The sequence below is a fragment of the Poecilia mexicana genome, unplaced genomic scaffold (genome assembly GCF_051168715.1).
Source record: "Poecilia mexicana isolate PSO_F unplaced genomic scaffold, ASM5116871v1 scaffold_5, whole genome shotgun sequence".
Taxonomy (NCBI): domain Eukaryota; kingdom Metazoa; phylum Chordata; class Actinopteri; order Cyprinodontiformes; family Poeciliidae; genus Poecilia; species Poecilia mexicana.
In genome coordinates this window covers 7,666,642-7,687,078 of record NW_028263374.1, presented here as the reverse complement: position 1 = coordinate 7,687,078, position 20,437 = coordinate 7,666,642, and the positions used below count along the sequence as shown (strand labels likewise).

General features: G+C 40.7%; 1 protein-coding gene across 1 annotated transcript in view; it reads right to left on the bottom strand.

Moving 5' to 3' along the window:
* Positions 1 to 6,777: 6,777 nt before the first annotated feature.
* Positions 6,778 to 20,437, bottom strand: part of adamts9 (ADAM metallopeptidase with thrombospondin type 1 motif, 9) — a 53,411-nt gene continuing 39,751 nt past the window's right edge. Inside the window, exons 29-39 of the mRNA XM_088005438.1 lie at positions 17,571 to 17,747; positions 14,628 to 14,798; positions 14,318 to 14,512; positions 13,562 to 13,691; positions 13,005 to 13,099; positions 12,639 to 12,733; positions 12,363 to 12,496; positions 11,501 to 11,595; positions 9,955 to 10,059; positions 9,327 to 9,435; positions 6,778 to 9,153 (exon numbers count right to left, since the gene is read on the bottom strand). Coding sequence (XP_087861564.1) covers positions 9,346 to 9,435; positions 9,955 to 10,059; positions 11,501 to 11,595; positions 12,363 to 12,496; positions 12,639 to 12,733; positions 13,005 to 13,099; positions 13,562 to 13,691; positions 14,318 to 14,512; positions 14,628 to 14,798; positions 17,571 to 17,747 — 1,287 coding nt within the window. The 3' untranslated portion in view covers positions 6,778 to 9,153; positions 9,327 to 9,345. The remainder of the gene's footprint in view (positions 9,154 to 9,326; positions 9,436 to 9,954; positions 10,060 to 11,500; positions 11,596 to 12,362; positions 12,497 to 12,638; positions 12,734 to 13,004; positions 13,100 to 13,561; positions 13,692 to 14,317; positions 14,513 to 14,627; positions 14,799 to 17,570; positions 17,748 to 20,437) is intronic.

Sequence of the window (20,437 nt, the reverse complement as noted above, 5' to 3'; positions counted from 1 at the left end):
TTCTTCAGACAGGTTGGCACGACTTTTAATGCTGTCCAAAAAAATTTCTATAAGCTGACTAATTTCTTTAGTAATTATTTCTGACTTTATTATGCTTTATCTTGTAAACCAGGTGGGCAGAGTAATTTGAATGAATATCATGGTGACACACACAGGTGAGTCTGATTAGTTTTGTTCATACTTTTTTTCAATAATATTTATTTATTATCCCAATGTTTCTGCTATATTTCCTGTTTTTCCTTCCAGGCTGGAAGTCTTCCTCCTTCATGTTGGCGAAAACAAGAGCAGCACCAAAGACACTTCACCATCAGTGATCACAAGACCATCCATGGCCGCTTCCAATGAACTTTCAAAGCACACTTCACCTTCGGTGCAAAGTACCATGAATGTGTGACCTTTGTTGTATATTGCTGTCAGTGCTGTTTGATATTTTGAAATAAAAGTAGATTATATTCTGCAAATGGTGCTGGTGTTTTTGTAGATTCAAGTGGCATCTAATGTCTTTTAAAATGAATTTGGGGATTATTGATGGCCAGTAGTTTCTGAAAAAAATGGTTTTAATTGCTCAAGTGGTTTTTATTTAGTAGTAAATTGACAAAAAAAAAGTGGGTAATGAGAGAAGAGGAAGACTGGGAAGTGAACCCACTACAGCCGCATTGAAAACTAGAGCCTCCATATGGTAGGTTGTGCTTAACCCTGCACCACCACAGCACACTCTGCAAGTAGTATTTCAAAACTCAGATTTCTATGTTAATATATACTTTACACCGTTCTGTGTTAGATAAACATGTTCATAGTGTTGGGTAAGTCAACACTGATGTGCGTTTGATTTCAACTACTGTGAGTGTTGATTCAACCATATCACAAATAACACTTTCAAAAGTGTAATTTCTACACCATCCAGAGTGGACCAATATAGACACTTTCAAAATGTTGAATTTAACTCTGTAGGAGTTGATGGAACACTTCCAAATTTGCTGTGTGTATGTATATATATATATATATATATATATATATATATATATATATATATATATATATATATATATATATATATATATATATATATTAAAGAATCAGTAAATATGACAATATAAATATACATTCAATATAAATACATTCATATAGATAGATAGATAGATAGATAGATAGATGAGCTCCTCAGTGCCTGAGCACTTATCTGTGCGTCTGCCAGTGCTGATGGTCCATCTGCCGGTTGCTCCATGTTCTCTTGCCAGTGTACCCAGCCTCCATCTCTGCATCTTCATGGTTCCAAGCGGCTAATTGGCCGCCCACATCCAGCTCTTCGGTGGTCCAGTCTGCGCTATTGCAAGCGTCCGGACTGGCCACAACTCCTTGACAATGACTCTGTGTGGGCCATGTTCCACCCACTATCTTTGTTATCAGTTGTCACTTTGACCCCAACACTGTATTCGTCCTGTCCTTCTGTGGCCTTTTCGTAGATGAAGATGTACCCATTGCTGCAAATGTCAGCTCCACAGTTTATATTTGCCAGTGATACCAGCTCATCCTCTGCCTTAAACACCAGCTCTCCATATAACAGATATGTGTAAAGGCTGCTGGTGTCAGAAGTTGATGCCTGCTTCCAGCAAATGACTGAGGACAGATGGTATATCTGACTTCCAGTTTTTACAGGAACTTCAAGGGCTGGGTCAGGTACCACAGGATGTCTGATATCGTCTGGACTGTCTGGCCATGGCAGTATCAGGGTTATCACATCAGTACCATTTAAAAAGCAATCACTCTTTATGTTGGACTTGCAGGTGCCACAATTTTCTGAAATTCTATTCCAGTATCTCCCTAGAAGAGTACATGTAGTGTCACCTTGTTCCTTTGGAAGAGGAATGACAGGACCAAGGCTATGAATAATTTGTGAACACTTCTGACATCGTTCACAACAGTCAACTGTGTACAGCTTACAGTCTGTGGTGATGTCAGACTGGGTCAGATAGTGTGACATGTAAAACATCAGGACTCCTGGCTTGTCCTGATGTTTTACATCCCTGATCTGCAGAGTTTCAAAGAGTTCAGTCTGAACTGCAAAGACTTCCAGGTAGAGACTGGAAAGTCTCTACCTGGATGGTGCATTGCTTCAAAGAAAAACCTTGCAAACAATGGTGTCTCTGCAAAAGATCAGCAATCTCCTCAGGAAACTGAGCCACAATCCTTCTGACAATGGTCAAGTTTATGATACTTTGCGTGGTGGCATTCATCCAACAATTGAAAAATGAGTTGGAAAATTTGGAGAAGTACATAGCTGAGTCAAGATTGACATCCATGTGGACGAAATCATCTGTGTCATTTTGATTTCCATCTTCAGAGTTTTCTTCTGAAGAAGAAGATTCCTCTGACGAAGAAAACTCATAAACTTCTCCAAAATGTTCCCACATATTTCCAGCATTTGAGCTTCCTGAACAAACTTCCTCATCCTTAGAGGACACATCCAGTTCTTCAACATCCCTGCTGTAAATATGGTCAGGGTAACTTTGAGTGTCATTGTCTGAGTTTTCTTCATCAGAAAACCGTTCTTCTGATGAAGAATACTCTGAGATTTCATCAAAATGTGACTCAGCAGATCCAGCATTTCCTTCTTTAGAGGAAACATCATTGTTTGTAGCATCCATGGTCTCAAAACTGTCTGTGGAATTTTGAATTCCATCCTTAGAGTTTTCATCAACTGAAGATTCTTCCTTCGTTGAAGAATCAATAAAGATTATTTCAAAATTCATCAGACTTTCCTCACCGTCACAGCTTGCTTGAACAGCCAGGTCCGCGTGTTCATGGGGAACATAAACACTTTCAAAAGCATTAAGGTCTTCAAAAGTGTTTTCAGTGTTTACTTCAGTATCCCCAGTGCAAGCTTCCAAGTGCAGCTCTGTTTTGATTCCAGTAACACTTTCCTAATCAACTGTGTCCTCAGACGTCAAATCCTCCTCGATGGTTACTTCCTCAACTTCAGAGGAAGCTTCCATGTCTTCCGGCATAATCTCCTCAAAACAAAAGTATTTCCATTTGTTATCCTCTTTGCTTTCCACTAAAAGTCCTTTGTCTTGTACCAAATCATCTCTGTGTTTTAAGTTTTCTTCGGCGACATCCTCAAAACAAAAGTACTTAAAACTTAATACTTTCTAAAATCACTCTCTGAAATCGTCTCTCTCGAAGTGTTCTACCTCCAACGAAGTTGAAAAGCAAACTGAGGATTCTTGTATTCCAAATGATGATCATAATCTTTTGAACTTTTATGACATCATAGATGAGAACATCGATGACATGATGATGTCAAACCATGTGTCAGGTTCTTGTTTGTTTTAGTTGCTATTGAAACACAATGAGTTATGTATGATGTAAGACTACTGTCAATTAAAAATCCATTCGTAGACATCTAAATTCGTGAATGTAAGTCAATAAATGTGCATAAATTTAAAACCAATGTGAGTTTTGGATTCAGCTCATCAAAATGACTCAAACAGTTGAAAAATCCCAGACATTGTTTTTGGCTGTTGTTCAGTGTAATGCATGCAGGGAACATGCAAACCTGCTTGCTGTGTTCCCTGGTCTATATGATGCCGTTTGTTTTCTAATATTCTCTCACAAACCTGTGAGGCCTTCACAGAGCAGATTGGATGAAAGTCAACTGCTCGCTCTATATTTTATTTAGGTAAAGGTAAAATGTACCGATTATGAATGTGTGCCATATTTGTAAATATTTTTTTTCACCATCTGAAATGTTTTCAGATTATGTTGTTCAGATTCAGTACTTTTGTGAGGCTGTGTGACGTTACAACATTTTGCCTTCAGTTCGACTCACAGTCTGAGTCTTAACACTTTTATATTTTTATTTTATTTATTTCTGTTTATTATAGTGTAAAAATGCCTTATGTGTTAATGCTGAACAAAAGAAAGAAAAACTCCAGTTTTTGTTTCTGTTGAGTTTCTACCAATGGAGCAACACACACACACACACACACGCACGCACGCACACACACGCACGCACACACACACACACACAAAACAAACATCAGTACTGGTGTTTTTGTATCAAAGCAAAATAAAAATAATTTTAAAGATGGCTGCCCACTTTCTTAATCAATTCTAGGTCTGACTGACAGCCTTTCAGGTTAATCACAAGCCGATATAAAAGTTTAAATTGTCCCTCTTGCAAGGTAGATTTTAAGAGTGAAACAACTAGAGTTTGTGTGTGTGGCACTAGTTTGGCCTCAGTTCAAAGTCAGCCCAGATTACCTTGAGGAATGATGATGATAACGCTGGAGACTTGGGGCTATAAAGTTCCCCTCCTTACTGTAAATCTAAAGACTTTAAATATGGCTCGACAAATCAGAAACAGCCTTCGAGCTAGCTCTTATTTCTGGGAGCGAAGCAAAAGAAAAAAAAAAAACTAGGTAAGAGCTAAAAACTCCTTTTTTGGTTGTCGGCATGCGTGCAGTGGGTGTTATCACAGTGGAATGGGTCAGGACTCCATAATTCCTAAAATTCTGTTTCGCATTATCTTAAGCATCTCACCCGTGAACTTTAGACCCGCAGAAGTGTGCCAGGTCTGATTTAGCTTCCAGAACAAAAAAAAATAAATATCAAAACAAAAATTGTTAAGTAATATTTAAACATGGGAAAAAATATTTTTCGAAAATAAATCTGAAAAGTGTGGCATGCATTTTCATTGAGCCCATTTTACTCTGGTACACCTAAATAAAATCTAGTGCAAGTAATTGCTGCATCACAGTTGATGCAGCTGTTCTCCAAAAATCCTCTGTAGGATGTCGGATTACGTTATTAACTAAACAATTTCAGGGAGCATGATGCTGGTCCTCAAAAAGGAAGCTGAATGTAATCCAGAGGAAGTTGGATGGAGCTAAATACAGAGTAATCCTGGAACACAACCTTCTAATTGCTGAAAAAAAAAGAACAGACTTTTAGTTTTAGCTATTTTGTAAAGAAGAATGGGAAAATATTTCAGTATCTAGATGTGCAAAGCTGGTGGAGACATTAGATTTGTAGCCGTCATTGTAGCAAAAGCTGCTTCTACAAAATGTTGGCTCATAGGGGGACTGAGTATAACTGGACGCCACACTTGAAACCCATGATTCATTTACCTTCCACTTCACAATCACACGTCACTCTGTGTTGGTCCATCAACCAGCATCTCAAACAAACAATGATATTTGTGGTTCTGTGGGGATAACATGTGTAAACATAAGCAGCAAAGTGATCTGACTTTAGGAACTCTGTAATCTCTCATGAAGGAAAGAGGACATGGATTTTGATCATGAATTTTTCTGGTGAGAGAAAGAATAAAGGTGACGCTGAAAATGGTCAGTCTGTGATGATCTATGGGACTTGCAAACTTCAAAGTATCGAAAATGTATTTCTGATTTATAAAAAAATTAAAAAATTCCCTTCTCACCCTCCGCGGGTGGTCTCTTTCATCCTCTGAGCTCAGGTCCTCTACCAGAGGCCTTGGAGCTTGAGGGTTCTGCGAAGTATCTTGGCTGTGCCTAGAACTGCACATTTCTGGACTCAATGCTGCATTCATGTCTTCAATGTTGTTGTCTGGTGTTCATTCGGCCCATGATTCTCTCTCTCAGCTCAGATGATTTGTTCATTACTGGGGCTACATACCCAGTCTCTGGGCGGGTAGTTGTAGTTAACTCCCTTCTGACCTGGAGTCCAGGCTCTTCCCCCTTGCCGTTGCACTTGTGTTGGACCTCGTCAATCTCAAGTTGTGATAGCAGTTGCCGTTTGCGGATGTTGGAACACTGAGCTACTAGTTGTTTGGCAGTGAGTGTTGACTGTATATGTCGAAGTAACCATTCCTCCCACAGTCTTTGCATGTAGCCCCTCTGACTAGGGTTACTTGAGTAGTAGCATTCCAAAAGATCCATGTTTTCATCTCTCGCCCATTTCCGTCTTGTTCCAGTAGCCCATTTTTCATCAAGGTGCTCTGGTTCCCCAGCACCTGACGCAGACCTTGTTTGGCCAGGTGACGTCTGAGCCGGCATGTCGTGCTTATCAATGTCTCTCATGGTATGAGGTAGGCTATATAGCTCCAAGGGTCTTGCCTAAGGCATAGCTCAATTTCAATGTTGTAACTGTTTGCCCCAGCCTGGATTCAAACCTGGGTCTCCTGGGTGGAAGACTGGTGACTTACCCACTGAGCTATGCTACCAGCCTAATGCTCTAAGTATGTTTAAAATAAACTGAGCCTGGATGACATTGAACCCAGAGCAACAGAAAGGCCCAGAACCACACACTAACCCACCTAATGTCAATTAGAGACTAGTAAACCTGACATGCATGTTTTTGGACTTTGGGAGGAAGCCCAGCAAGAACAGGCATACTCAAATCCCTGGGTGGGATTCGAACCGCTGACCTTTTTGCAGCCAGGCAACATGACTAACAACTTCTCCACCACGCAGCCCTCAGTTGACATTATGTCCCACCAATCTAGTGTCTCTCCAGGGGGAAAAAAAATATAATTAACCTGGTAATTTACTGCCATAACAGAACCAAATTAGTTCTGTATAACCCATCTATCAAGCCATGAGCGAGACTGTTCAGAAGATTTAAACTGCGTAATCATAATTACACAGATGCTTTATGCAGGGGGAATTTTACTGTGCAACCATTAAGCAGTTTGTCATCTTCTCATGATATATTTCTTTTATTTATTTATTTTTACCGCACAGGACCGACTGCTGTGGAAATGATGCATTAGTGAGCGGATCAGACAGACAACCGTGACGCATGTCAAGCATTTTTTTTATTACAATCCAATCATCGCCCCGTCTGCGTTTCATACACAAATCACTGTTTTAACATGGCACAAGCAAATACTGCTCATATTCATACAACAGAAGAAAAAAAAAAAATATAATACTGCAAGATTGTTCATTTTATGGCAACGCTCGTGTCTGTAATCATTCATAGCCACGGTTTTATGTACAATCACATACATAGGTACAATAAATACTTGCATATAAAAACAAAACAAAAATTATACATATAAAGGCATTTTACAAAAGTAAAAGAAATGATACGTGTTGTGTTACCTGGTAAACAAGAGTTAAATGTAAGAAGAAACCAACAAAAGAAAAGAGGACACACTTAAATAAAATAATCCCTTCATTATGACACCTGAGAACCTGATTGGACGACGTTCTGATGATCAGAAGTGCATTTGTCAGTCATGACCTTCAGTAAGACACAGCCTGCTTTCGTCCCCGTGTCTTTAAATACTTGCCGAGTCGTAGATTAAGACTAGTGAATTTCCTTTGGCTGAAGGCTGCGCACGTAAGGCACCGAAATACCACACACACACACACACACGCACACGCACACACACGCACACACACGCATAAAACGGCTCACAACAGTAACAAAATGGCTTTTTATTTTATGTATAATCCACGCATTTCCTTCTGGACTTTCTATTTATTTATTTTTTTTTTTTTAGCAGATCAGGTCATAGAGTGTAACAGTGGCTAGAGAGGAACAAAAATAAAAAAAATAAAAAAAACTGCGCAAAGTATAAAGTACCCTGATTTCTTTAAATAAAACGACAAAGCAGAAGGCCAGAAGACGATGTGCAGTTTGGATATAGAAAAGAACGTGAGGTACACGACGCACGAGCAGCACTTTGGACAGACTCACTGCAAATTTAGCAGACTGACTTGTCTCTGGGGTCAAACAACCCCAACATCTTCATTACATCTCTAGAGTATCTGAGGAATCTTATTTGGCTTGAGGTGAAGTCTTTTCCCTCTTATTCTACCAAGAAAATAGAGAGAAGATGCCCAACTGTTGGGTAAATAAAAACACTAAAGGCTAACAGCTCTTTTCTGGTTACTGCATGCTGGACCAGGGGACTTTATCTTGAACTCTGTTTTATCAGAATCCTGTCATGTGTCCATTTACACAACTGAACAGAATTACAAAGCCCTGCAAAAGCATTCAGACCCTTGAACTCTACCAAATTACAACCACAACCTTAAAAGTAGCATTCAGCTCCTTTTTTATTTTGATGCCGCTAAATAAAATAATACAGGTCATCTGGAGTTCAGGTTGTGGCCAATTATGGAGAAGATATAAAGCTAATACCCTGAACGCACCACCCCAGGGTGACACATGGCGGTGGCGGCATCATGCTGTGGAAAAGGCTTTTCTGTATGCACTGGTACATGTCATATATTTTTTACCACCCGCGTAACTTTGTCCCTCAGACGTCGACAATCTGTAGACGCCAAACTGCCAGAGCTCCGCAGCTGCACAGCAGAGACATTTCTACAGCACCTGACCCCGTCGATTTCCACTTACTTAAAGGACCTCCAACCTCCTCCTCTCTCCAGCCCGAGCAAACGAAAGCCAGAGTTATCAGCGAGGGAAGGATTCCCACGCTGTCCAGTTGGCTTCAGACAACCGGTTTCAGATCGGATCAGCCTCAAGCGCAGCAGATCCGAGGAAAATTGAGCGGGATCGGGCATGTAAGGGAGAGGAATTTAAACGCGGAGGTCGCGAAGGAGTTCAGTGGCTCAGTAAGTGGAAGCAGAAGCGCACAGAGTCAGATCGACTTACTGCAGGACAACCTCTTAAAGGTCCGGCAGCTGACAGCCGCTACATAATGCTTGTACGTATAAATGCTGCTGCTTGAGGAGTAATTGGTTTGTCAAAAGAAAACTGCATGAGACCATTTGGTTTGGCAACAATCACAACGCGATTACTGGACTTACTGGAGAGAAAACAAACACACACTCACACACGCCCGCACACACACACACACACACACACACACATATATGGCTGCACTGCATAGTAACTTTAAAGTTAAACATTAGTGATAAAATGTGGAAGGCAAATCTGACATAAACTGCATTAATACTAGCATATTTAGCGCAAGCTTTTGACAACAACACCTTTAAATTATTTTACAATACAAAAATAAATGGCAAGTAGAATAAATAAGAGATTTGATCGGTCTATTTACAGTACTTACAGTGGAATAATTTACACTATACACACACACAATGAGTCAAAGAGGTGATGGATGAGTTTGAGCTCCAAGTTGGCCATAGCACCATTGATGAGGAGGGAAATTGAGCACCAGAAGAAGAATGCACAGCGCTGCAAGTAAATAAAAGCAAAGCACACAAATGCGATTAACATCCAGCCGTTTTAAGAACTGTCCAAGAAAACGTGTTAGATGAGCAAAAGAAATTGCTGCCAGCATCTATTTTGTAACCAGAAACATAATATTGATATATTTGTTTTATCTTCTGTAATAACTGAAAATCCACCTGTTTTGTTGCTGCATATCTATTCAACTGTGACAGGCAGAGCGTCACCAGAGGACGGCGTACATTTTCCACAGTACCCTCCGCAGAACCCCGTCACTCTGCTGCCATCCTGTGGACACAGAAATAATGACATGAGCTGACACTCGAGTAATTTTTCAAAACAAATCAGTGGGGCTGAAACTGATTAATTTATTTAAATCATTCTATAATATATTACATAGATTTTTTTTAAAGGCATAGTGATATATTTCTTATTCATTTTGGCCAGTATTATGGCTCACAGCTAATGAACACCCAACATTCAGTTTCTTAGAAAATGTCAACATTAAATGAGACAAAAAGGGGTTTTAAGACAGAAATGTGGGCATACTTAAGAGTATTTGTATTTAGTATTTGGCAAGGGACGTAGATACAAGAATTAAAAAAGCAAATCAACTAAATAAAAAAAATCAACCAGAGGTTTATAAGCCGATATGAAGGTGAATCTAAGCAAATTGAATACGGTTACGTTTGGCATGTGATGGATGTGTGTGTGTGTGTGTGTGTGTGTGTGTGTGTGTGTGTGTGTGTGTGTGTGTGTGTGTGTGTGTGTGTGTGTGTGTGTGTGTGTGCGTGTGTGATGAGGTACCTGTGATTTCTGGATACGAGTCACCGCGTAGTTTCCCTGGGAGATCCAGGTGATTTCCTCAGCCACCTTGAAACCTGTTCCTGACAAGTTTATTCTGAACCGTCCCTAAAGCAAGACAGCAACATAAAGAGTGGATACAGGGCAAAATGAAAGAATGATGCAGTAATTTGAAACAATTATGAGAAAAAATATGCATTTTGAGACATAAAATAATGAGACGCATCGAACATAAACAACAGAGACACAGAAAACAACTGGTGGAGGGCCAACAGTTTTCCAAACAAATCCTAACAACATTTTAGCATGTGGTCAAAAAAAAAAAAAAAAAGTTCTGTGAAAGTAAACATAACCATGCACTAAATTAAAGGCTTCAAAAACATACTGGCTTATTTTTTCACAGACATGCTTTAATATGTTGCAGCATATTAACATATTAATGTGCTTGTTCTTAACATAGCTTTAAGAACAGGTACGTTCTTATAGTTTCAACTGAAGGCCAAAGTTTTGATTCTTTCCTATATCTTTGCTTATTTTTACAGTGAAACCTAGTGGCGGTTTTTGACATTGGCCAAACGGGAAGTTGCCCAGGGCGGCATCAGGCTACAGGGTAGAGTGGCACAAGAATTACATCAATAAAAACAATTTATTTAATCGTAGTCTAACAAATTAACCACAGAGTACCAAGCTGAATAAGCAAAGTTTTCTGTGGCATCCTCTTCCCTTTCACCATGAGTGGTTGAGTGGTGCTACGTTCAACCAGGAAATTTCATGAAGGGGAGAAAGTAGCAGTGTTTGTGTGAGAGGGGCGGCAGTGGGACGGGCCATGCCCAGGGAGCCATACACGCAAGAACCACTACTGGCAAAACCTGATGTTTGACATGTTTTTCCACACTGTTTTTGTTGCTGTGCTGCTTGTGTGATATCATCTGGTCTAACAGACTCTTCCTCCATCTCTTGACATTGCGTATCGTGCCCGGCGGGAGAGATGTTTACATGCAGGCGCGGCTGAGCGAAGCTTTCAACAGCCAAGGAAAAATGTCAAGAGTAAGGCAACAAAGACGAATTGAAGGAGATGCTACAGACGCAGGGCAGGAGCAACGGGTAGAAAATGCGAGAGGGCCGTCTGTTGCTTTGTGATTTGTTTGTTTTCCTGTTGAAATATTGGAGGTTTCATCTAAGCACAAAAGCCTCAGTCCCCTGCCTCATCTCACAAAAGGATGAAGTCTCCTTGGTTCAGGAGGTGTGAGTTAAAGTATCCCTCGCTGTCTTTATGTTGCTTTGAATAAAAGCTCCTGCTGAATGTAAAAGTCATGTCAAAAAGAGAAAGGAAGCATAAATCCTCGGCTCCCTTGACTCCTTCGACATAAACAGGAGCGTAGAAATAATTTACAAACTCCAGCTACAGAAGCATGCAGGGTCCATTTAGCACTTCCCGCTATTTGTTCTCTGTTTTGATTTGTGTTTTTTGCCGTTGAAGACATGTTCTGCATAAACATAAGAACAAAATGCCTCAGGGTAGAGATTAGTGTTTGCAGATGGCGCTCACCTGTGGACAGTCGGCCAGACTGTAGCAGTCTCCAGCTGTGGCAAACGGGACAGGACTCTTGCCATCACGAGTGAAAGCAAACCGCCAATCTGTAGCTAAACATCGAGTAAAAGCAGAAAATTAAACTCGTTGGGACCCAAGAGAAAAACAAAAAATGTTTCGAAAGGATGCGTTTCACACAGATGCATCTATGCTAAGGAGTAAAGAAATATTCGGCGACATTTCGCAGTGTCTTGACAAAAGCATTCTTACTCATCTTGAATGTCAGTATGCTTTTTGGTATCTTTCACGAATAAAAGTCTGAAAACTGTGGAAGGCATTTTTATGCAACAAATTTAGATTAAGTCCAGAGTCAAATGCAATTGAGAATATGCAACAAGTTTTGAAAATTAATGTGAAAAGACAGACACAACTTCACAAAACTGGGAGAGAAATACCAAAAAGAACAAATTACTTACTAAAGATGAATTTTACTTTTACATTTTTGTTTTGTAAAACTCTACCGTAGCTTATTTTCACTTCATGATTGTGCACTACTTTTGCTCCCTTTCTCAAATGAAGTTGCTCTAGAATAGATAAGCTTGCTTTAATTAATGTGACAACATATTACAAATATCAAGCACTATGAACACTTTTGAAAGGCATTGAAGTTCTCAATAAGAGCAGTCTCCTTGGCAATGTCAGTGTGATTCAACCGCGCCACAGCAGTTTTATGTAAGACTTGCTAATGTCTGTTGTTTAAACTGCAGACATCTTGATCCCATTAACCCTCATGAAGCTGGACATAATTAAAAGGAAAAGACAGTCCTCATTTGAGTGTAGCGTAGAGTAAACATTAGCTCTGGGTGCGTGGGCCACTCACTGATGACGTTCATCCGTCTCAGGTCCAGGCGCACTTTAGAGAAGGTGGTCATGCCTGCGGCGGTGTAATCCCTTCGGCAGTCGCAGTCTTCTCTTCTGGAGCCGTTTTCAGGACACTGAGTAGGGTCGTTGAGCCTGGAGAAGTACAGAGGTAAAACCTCAGCTTCGGCTGACATGTCTGTGGAATTTCCTCATTTTAAGAGAAAGCCACCAGAAGTCAGCCGGATTTTCGTAATAAACCCCGACGGCTCTCCTTGTTGTCCTGCTGGAGGTTCACCTGAAGCCAAAGATCTCGGAAAAATTCTCCTCTTCTCCAGTTGTCAAGGTGATGTACTCCTGTGGAGTCTCCGTCTGCATTCCTGCACAATAAACCTGAGGGCAAGAGAGACACAGGAGAAGCGAGAGTCGAGATAAAGGTCAGGGAAGAGAAGGCAAACAGGAGGAAAAGGGCAATGAGGTTTTAGAAGGATAAGGAGATGATGGAAAAGTACAATGGGCAAATTAAGGTCAACTCCAGACGTACAATCGAATAGATGCGTGTGGAGCTTCACTCTTTTCAAAAATATTAAGCTTCTCAATGAGTCTGTTTCACAGAAGAAAAACAACAGATTATTTCTGTACTCAGGTGATTAAAGTGTCTTACCTTGAGAGCTTTTCCTTGAACACTGAGAAAGTGTTCGCTGTCTGGAATGGGGCCGCTTGTGCTCTGGATCTGAAGACAGCTCGAAGGCAAATTGCCTTGGAGACAAAAGGAAGAAAACTAAGTGCTCAACAGAATGCTATTTATTCAAGAACACACATTTTGCTAAGTCATATCTACCAATGAACCCTATCTAACTAAGCTAAACTAAGGGTGAAGAGTCAATACACGGAACAATAAATCTTTAAAGTTTAAACTCGGATGCGGACTACTTCACCCAAAGTTTTCTGAAATGAATGATTCACACTGAGCTGCAAATACACTGGAGTTTGCAAGGATTGGATTTGATCTGATCCTATAACTAGAGATGCACTGAGAAATCTACTTTTGACCAGAATTGGTGTTTCTTTTTTTTTTTTTTTAACTTGATTCAGCTGTTGTCCAACTCAAAAAACAGATACCCATACCACATCATATTTAACTCAGACATTGATTGGCGAATCGCTACCTTTTCACCTATAAGCATAGTGACAGCATTCAGGTCACTTAGCAGCACTCACAGCTTGGATTACTGCAGACTTTTCTCCTGTCTGGCTCTTCGTTTGGAGAACACCTGTTGCTTTCTCGTCCGTCTGCAGACACACACTGCACAGTCCTCTCTGCCACGCCGTCCCCACAGCTTACCGAGCACTGAATAAGAGAGAAGACAACCACAACAACGTAAAAGTCACTTCAATTTGGCATAATTCATTCTGTTAAGCGTTTGGTTTTCAAGCTAGCAGTGTAGCTTCTTCAACAGTGTGTTGGAAACATTCAATTTTAGGCCTTTTTACAAAAAGAAACCCATCAGATATTAACTAAATTAAAATTATTCAGATAAGCTCTGTAGGTTATTTATTGTCTGTTAAAACTTTAGTAATCTTCAAATCTCTTTAGGATAATGATCATGATAGCTCAGATAGACCCAAACAGGGCTATTCCTGTTTGTTTATTAGATTCTGGGGAAATTTCAAACATTGTATAAGAATTTTGTTTTAATCGTTTTTAATATTACTACAAATTATTCACTCATATCAAATTATTTTATCACAATAGTTTTTGTGTATACTGTGAATGCATCACTCCTGTCTTGAGAAGTAATAGTGGCCTCATGTCGTGTTATGTCGTAAAGCTTTAAATGATTCTGGGTTGGTATCGACACATTTTTTTAAAAGCAGACTTTCACTGAGGCCCGCTGCTTCCGTAAATGACATTAACCACGTTTCACTCGTTCTTTTTAATGACAACACAATATTTGGCTGGACAGTCTAGCTCACCGGTCCCCAGACTCCAGCCCTCCACTCCTGTGGAGGTGGACATGTGCCCAGATGACAGGGCATGTAGCTCTCTGGGGGGGTTCCAGGGCAATTGGACAAAGACTGATGGCCGTACTCGTAGTTGTCGTTTTCCACGTGCACCTCGCTGCAGGAGACAAGACGCTGACGGTAGCCCTGACCACAGCTCACCGAGCACTGGAGGAGAGAGAAAACCACTGGCATGAAGGAAGGGTAGCATTTCTCGACAAACTTAAAAGTCGGAGTTGGAAAAACGAGAGCGAATTAGGACAGAGACGCAACATCGGCTCACCTCTGTCCACTCCCCAGTGATCCAGATTAGCTCGCAAGCCTGTGTGTTGCAGCTCTCAATGTCCGGCGGTCTGATCTGGTTCACGCAGTACATTTCATGGACCTCGTGATGGTTGTAATCAACGCACTGCAACGCTCTCCTTCGATGGCCCGATCCGCAGGACTTACTGCACTGTTGAGGAAACGGGACGGAAAAGATGCGGTGTAACATCGGGATTGTTCCACTATTGGTGGGGCAAGAGAAAGTATAGTGGAGGTTAAGAAGGAAGGAGCAAGATGAATTAGTTTGTGCTTTTAGTTTGTGCTTTTATCACAGAAAGAAAACGTCAAAGCAAACGATCAGAGAAGAGGGGAAAACAATGTGTGAACAATCTCTTCTTCAAGAGACCAAAGAGGAAGTGTCCATTAAGAATATTTTTCTGAGTTTTTTCTTATTGTATGGTACATAGAGAACACCACTGCGACTCCCCCACTTGTTGCTGCACACTTCCAGGCAACTGGCCAAAAGAAAAATCCTACACTCTGCCACCCCATTTACAACCAAGACAAATCGGGACTGTCTGGAAACACCCCAGAGGGTGAAAAAAAACATGATGTGGAAACTAGAGGAATGCCACCCATTACTCTAATTAAGGTAATGCAGTTTTAAAACTACAGTTGGAAAGCATCAGTATTTATTATTTACTGCATTCAAACTTGTGTCTCAATTGCCAAAGCACAAAAAGCAACCTAGAGGGAAAACTGTACATTGTTTCAAGGAAGGCAGGATAAAAACACATAACCATCAAAATACGAAAATATGACCATTTATCAAAATACAGAAGCTAGTTGAAAGCCTGGAGTAAAAACGTATCCAGGCTGAAGAGAAACGTCAAATATTGTGACATTTCAGTCTATAACAGCCTTCTGCTTGAAACGTTCCAGCTGCGTCAGAAGTATCGCCATGGCTACATCCTGCTGCAGCCGCTCCTTGTCACTCCCGTAATGTTGAACCCTGACAACTGGAAGAGCTGCGTTTAGTTGTGTTGACAGGCACTACGGTGTCAGAGCGTCTAAGTACAACTATCACCAAGACATGCATGAATTATGTCAATTTGTCACAGAGCTTCCATCTACGGGGACAAAATCAGATTTAAAGAGGAAGGAATAAAACTTATACTGGTCCTTGAAGGCTCGGCTCCCGAATTTCAGGAATTCGGGGATTAATTGGGACCAAAAGGCTGGGACTTGCACACTCCTCTCAGTGCTAATTAAGCTCTGTTTTCAGAAACGCGGTTCATGCTGCTTCATGATCCAAATCCGACATCAAGTGAACTTGACGAGGAAGAAACTCCGTCTGAACTTTCCTTTCGAAACGACCAAAGCCTTCAGCGGACAGAAAGTGAGTTTAGCTGAGGGGGAAAAGTGTTTTTCAACTCTTCAAACTAATTGCACTTTTAATATCAGGCATTTTAAAGGGAACAACTTTCATGAAAGTACTCAAGAAGAGGAAGAGCTGTGGGAAAACTGAAGCAGTCTGAGGCATAACCAAAATAAGGTTCTGCTTGGAGACCGAAAACCAGCAGGGGTCCCCGAAGAACTTTTGAATTCTCACAGAGTTTTATAACTTCATTTTCTATAGCAAGAGCCTGCTTTTTAAGTAAATTCAGTGGGCTTAAAATAGCAGAATTCAAATGGCTTTCTATTATTTCAAATATAAAACTGATATTTCTTTTTGCAGCTTTCCTTCAACCAGTCGACTGGCAATGTGCAGCAACATGTGGGGGAGGGCCAGTCCTGCACTATCACTAACTTATGCTTCAAATAGTCAGAGAAAACTCTGGTCATTTTCCTTTTGTGTTGTACTTTAATGCTGGTTCCTATTCACATGTGTTAGTTATGACTGATTGCTATGTGTTTTACTCATTTCTGCTTTTTGTGTTGGTGCTAGCATTTTGCATATTGTAATAGCAAATCGATTTTAACCATTAATTGCCAATTTACCTCAGTCACTTTTTAAGCACACACAAAGTTGGCCCCACCTTCCTGAGTCTACCTAAAGAGAGAAGTTTATAAAATATAACCTAATCTTCTCCATTTATACCCCAACTTTTATCCAACACCCACTGGAAATAGGTACAAAGGAAGGAAGGACAAAAGGAAGGAAGGCAAGAATAAAGGAAGGAAGATAGAAAGGATGAACAGATGGTTGGATGAGCCAACTGTACCATTTTAAGGACAAGTAAATATAAAGTATAGAGTATGTCTTGAGAATTAAAGTAGTTTGCACTGTTAAATTTAGAGTTGCCTAATGCAGGTATTTATTTCAGAAGTTTAATGTTGTAAAAAAAAAAGTGAGGTTTAGAAATGTATGTTTCCTGGACCCAAATGTCAGTTATTCGAACGTATGTCATTTATGTTATTTAAAAGTAAGCAAATTTATACATTTTTGTCTGATTATGTCCTTAGTAAAATAAATCAGTACTTTTTGCTTCAACTTGAATTTTGAAGCAATGTCGCCATTCATTCACCTGCGTTTCAGAAAAATCATTTTTTTAATGCTGACCCCACCCGCAGCCCGTATCACTCCAACTTCCAACCTCTTCCAACTAGCTTTTTGGCTCTGTGACATATTTCTAAATTTTGGAAAGATTAAATGTTTTTCCGTCAATGTATTCTGGGGGCTCGGTGTTCCGTCTCTCTTTTTTTTTTTTTTTTTTTTTTTTTTTTGAGAGGAAGAAAAAAACTAAACAAAACCCAGTCACACTAGGGGCTTCGCTGCCTCTGCCCTCCCCTCTCGTCTTTCTCTCTCTGGCCTTCTGACAACACAGTGGAGCCTCCGACGGGAGCAGCGACTCAACTTCAGGACATTCATCCAGTGCCAGGTAAGGCAGCGCGGCCACGCTGCATGTTTTGACTTACAGACTGGATTGTTTAAAACCCGCAGGTATTCGCTCCGACTTACCGCCTGCCAGTCCCCTTCTCTCCAGCGGTAGCGAGCGGGACAGTCTGCGACGCGGCAGCTCTGGCTGGACGGCGGACGGGAGCGCTGGGCACAGCCGGTCTCCGCGGGGCTACGGCGGTCTCCGACCTGGCAGAAAACCTCCCTCCGCTGAACTCCGTCACCGCATGAGGCTGAACACTGAAAGCAGGAGAGGTAAAACCTAAGCCACTAGAAGTATTTCATTAACTGTAGGAACAATGGGGTTCAATTTAACTCGGTAGCCACGGCGACAAACAAATCCTCTTTGAGTTTTTTTAAGCTAGCTCTGGCTTATTTTAAATATTAATGGTGAATGCGTAACTCTTCCAAATATCTTTGTTTTTGCATTTTGAAAAAGAAAATGGTAATCTTATGAGATGAACCCTTTAAATCAGTATTTAAATGCAACTTTATTACACTTTTGACAGGTTTTGCTTTTTAGCCATAGAATTGTGTATCTTGTAATTCAAAGTTGTATGGGTTCTTTGAATTTTTTTTAATTAACTTAGTCATATTGTGCCATTTCTGTGAAAAGACTGAATTTTTACTCTAGTCTAGTGTTGTGAGCTTACAATAGATATAATTTATATAAATTCTAACAGAGATAAATAATGGTGTCATCTGTATTTAAACATGTTCTTTTTTCCAGCTATAAAGCTCGTTTTTGGAGCGTAACACACATTTCTCTTTGCACCATTTTCCACAGATATTAATACTAAATGGAGTGAATTTATATAGCACCTTTCTTGTCATACTGACCAGACCACTTAAAGCGCTTTACACTAGAGCCCCCGTCACATTCATGTGTACGCCTTCATACACTTACATGCAGATGTTGGGCAACAATCATTACATGTACAATACATGTAGTGTCTCACAAGTTATATTAAAGGGGAGGTGTTAGATATTTTCCAGGCGCAAAATGCCATTCTATAGCAAAATAAAGTAACTATGTAACCTTTAGTTGTCATAAAAATGCTGTATATATCAAACAAGACTTAAAGGAAATTTGACTTGAAATTTGCCTCTTGCCCTAAGAAGCTCCTGCTCTTTCCAACACTCCACCTTTAGGCCATCACAACAACGCTCCTTCGTTATGCCATTTACAATCATTGGACTGAGAAGTAGTTAGCATGACGCAGTTCCACCAGGCGTTTGGTAATTGCTGCTGCTGAGTGAGAGAGGCCTGCGGGAGGAGTGGTACTTTTTGAGGCGAAAGCTCGGCTGGAGACTGCAGCGGCAAGGAGGAGCTTGTGGAAATAGGCAGGGATTGGTGAGAGCAAGTGTTTAAGCACCCCTGAATGGCTGCCGTAAGATATTCAAGGTTTTCTAAAACATGCAGGAAAGAATCAAAAGCAGCACTTCTTTGTAGCATGATGTAAAGCACAAAAAGTCAATTTTACATAATACCCCACTTTAAAATTTCAATCATTAATTTATTTTATTTCAATTCTTTTTACAAAATACCTGAAAGGTTTGGTGTGCCTTTCTTTTCACTCCCCCTTATTCAGTGTGTAGAACCAGTTTTTGCTGGACTTACCTGTGTCTGTAAACATCAATATTCAGGTATTTCCATGGATTCTTAGTTGGATTTTGTGGCATTCTGATACTGGAAAATGCTTTCAACTAAACTATTCCAAATGTGGTTCTGGTTGTGTGTTCAGGGTCGTCGCTCTACTGGGGGACAAACCTTTGCACTAGCTACTTTAAAGTCTTTTGAAGTTTCCAACAGGCTTTCGTTCAAGATTTTAAATATATGAAGCTCTGTGAAATGTTCAAAACTTGGGATATTGTTTTGTAACCTTAAATTGCTTAAAGCCTCCTTACAACTTCCCCCCATTCCCTTTGACCTGCCTGCTGTGTTCCCTCAGACTCCATGATGCTCTTCTCTAATCTTCCCTAACAAACCTCCGGGGCCTTGTCTCAGAGATTTGGATTAAATTACACACAGATGGGCAAAATTTCAACATAAGTTGAACGGTTTACTTGTTACAATGTTTTACTTCTTTTTTTTTTTTTTAATTTAGGGTTAAAGAGTGAAGGGGTTGAATGTTTTGCAAAAAATAAATTAAAGGAAGTACAATTTTCCTTCCTTTTCAAAATGACGTGCTTTACTTTGTGTTGGTCTGTCACATGTAATCCCAGTAAAATCTCTTGAACTTTGTGGTTAGGACATGTCAAAAGATAGAAAAGGTTGGCGCAAATAGTTTTTGCAAGACACGGCACTCTCCTTCCAGCGCTTTGATTGCTCCCATTTACTCCGGGGCATGCGTGCTGCTCCACAGCTGTTTTGAGGAGAAGCACATCCCCTCTTGACGTGTGCACAGCACTTGTGTGTCACCGCCTTGAGCGATGGAGTGAATTCAGAGGGAGATGGGGAGGAAGGAGGAAAATGGGCGGGAAAAAAAGAAGAAAAAAAAAGAGAGAGAGAGAGATGGAACAAGCACAATGCAGACGCCCAGGTGCAATCTGTTAGTTTGTCTGGGAACGTGACGCGAGAGAACGGCCTCTTGTAGAAACGCTGAAGTAAAAACACGACATGTGGTTTCCATTGCGGAGGCACAGGCTTACAGTGAGGCAGAGGATAAAAGGGACAGAGAGGAAAAGAAGGTGAGGGGCAGAGGAAGAGAAAATACAGGGAAGGGTAGATTTACTTTGAGTAAGGGTAGATTTACTCGAGATCAAAGAGCCTGCACTTCCCTCCAGCTGTTCAACTGACTGCGCTAAAGTGTCACAGCCTTGGTCTTCAACCCCTCCGTTTGCCTCTGCCCTCGGCCCACCACGCTGTGATCTGCCAAGGCACCCCGTCCTAGTTAGTGGTTGTGTTTAAACGCTGTCAGGTTGCCCTG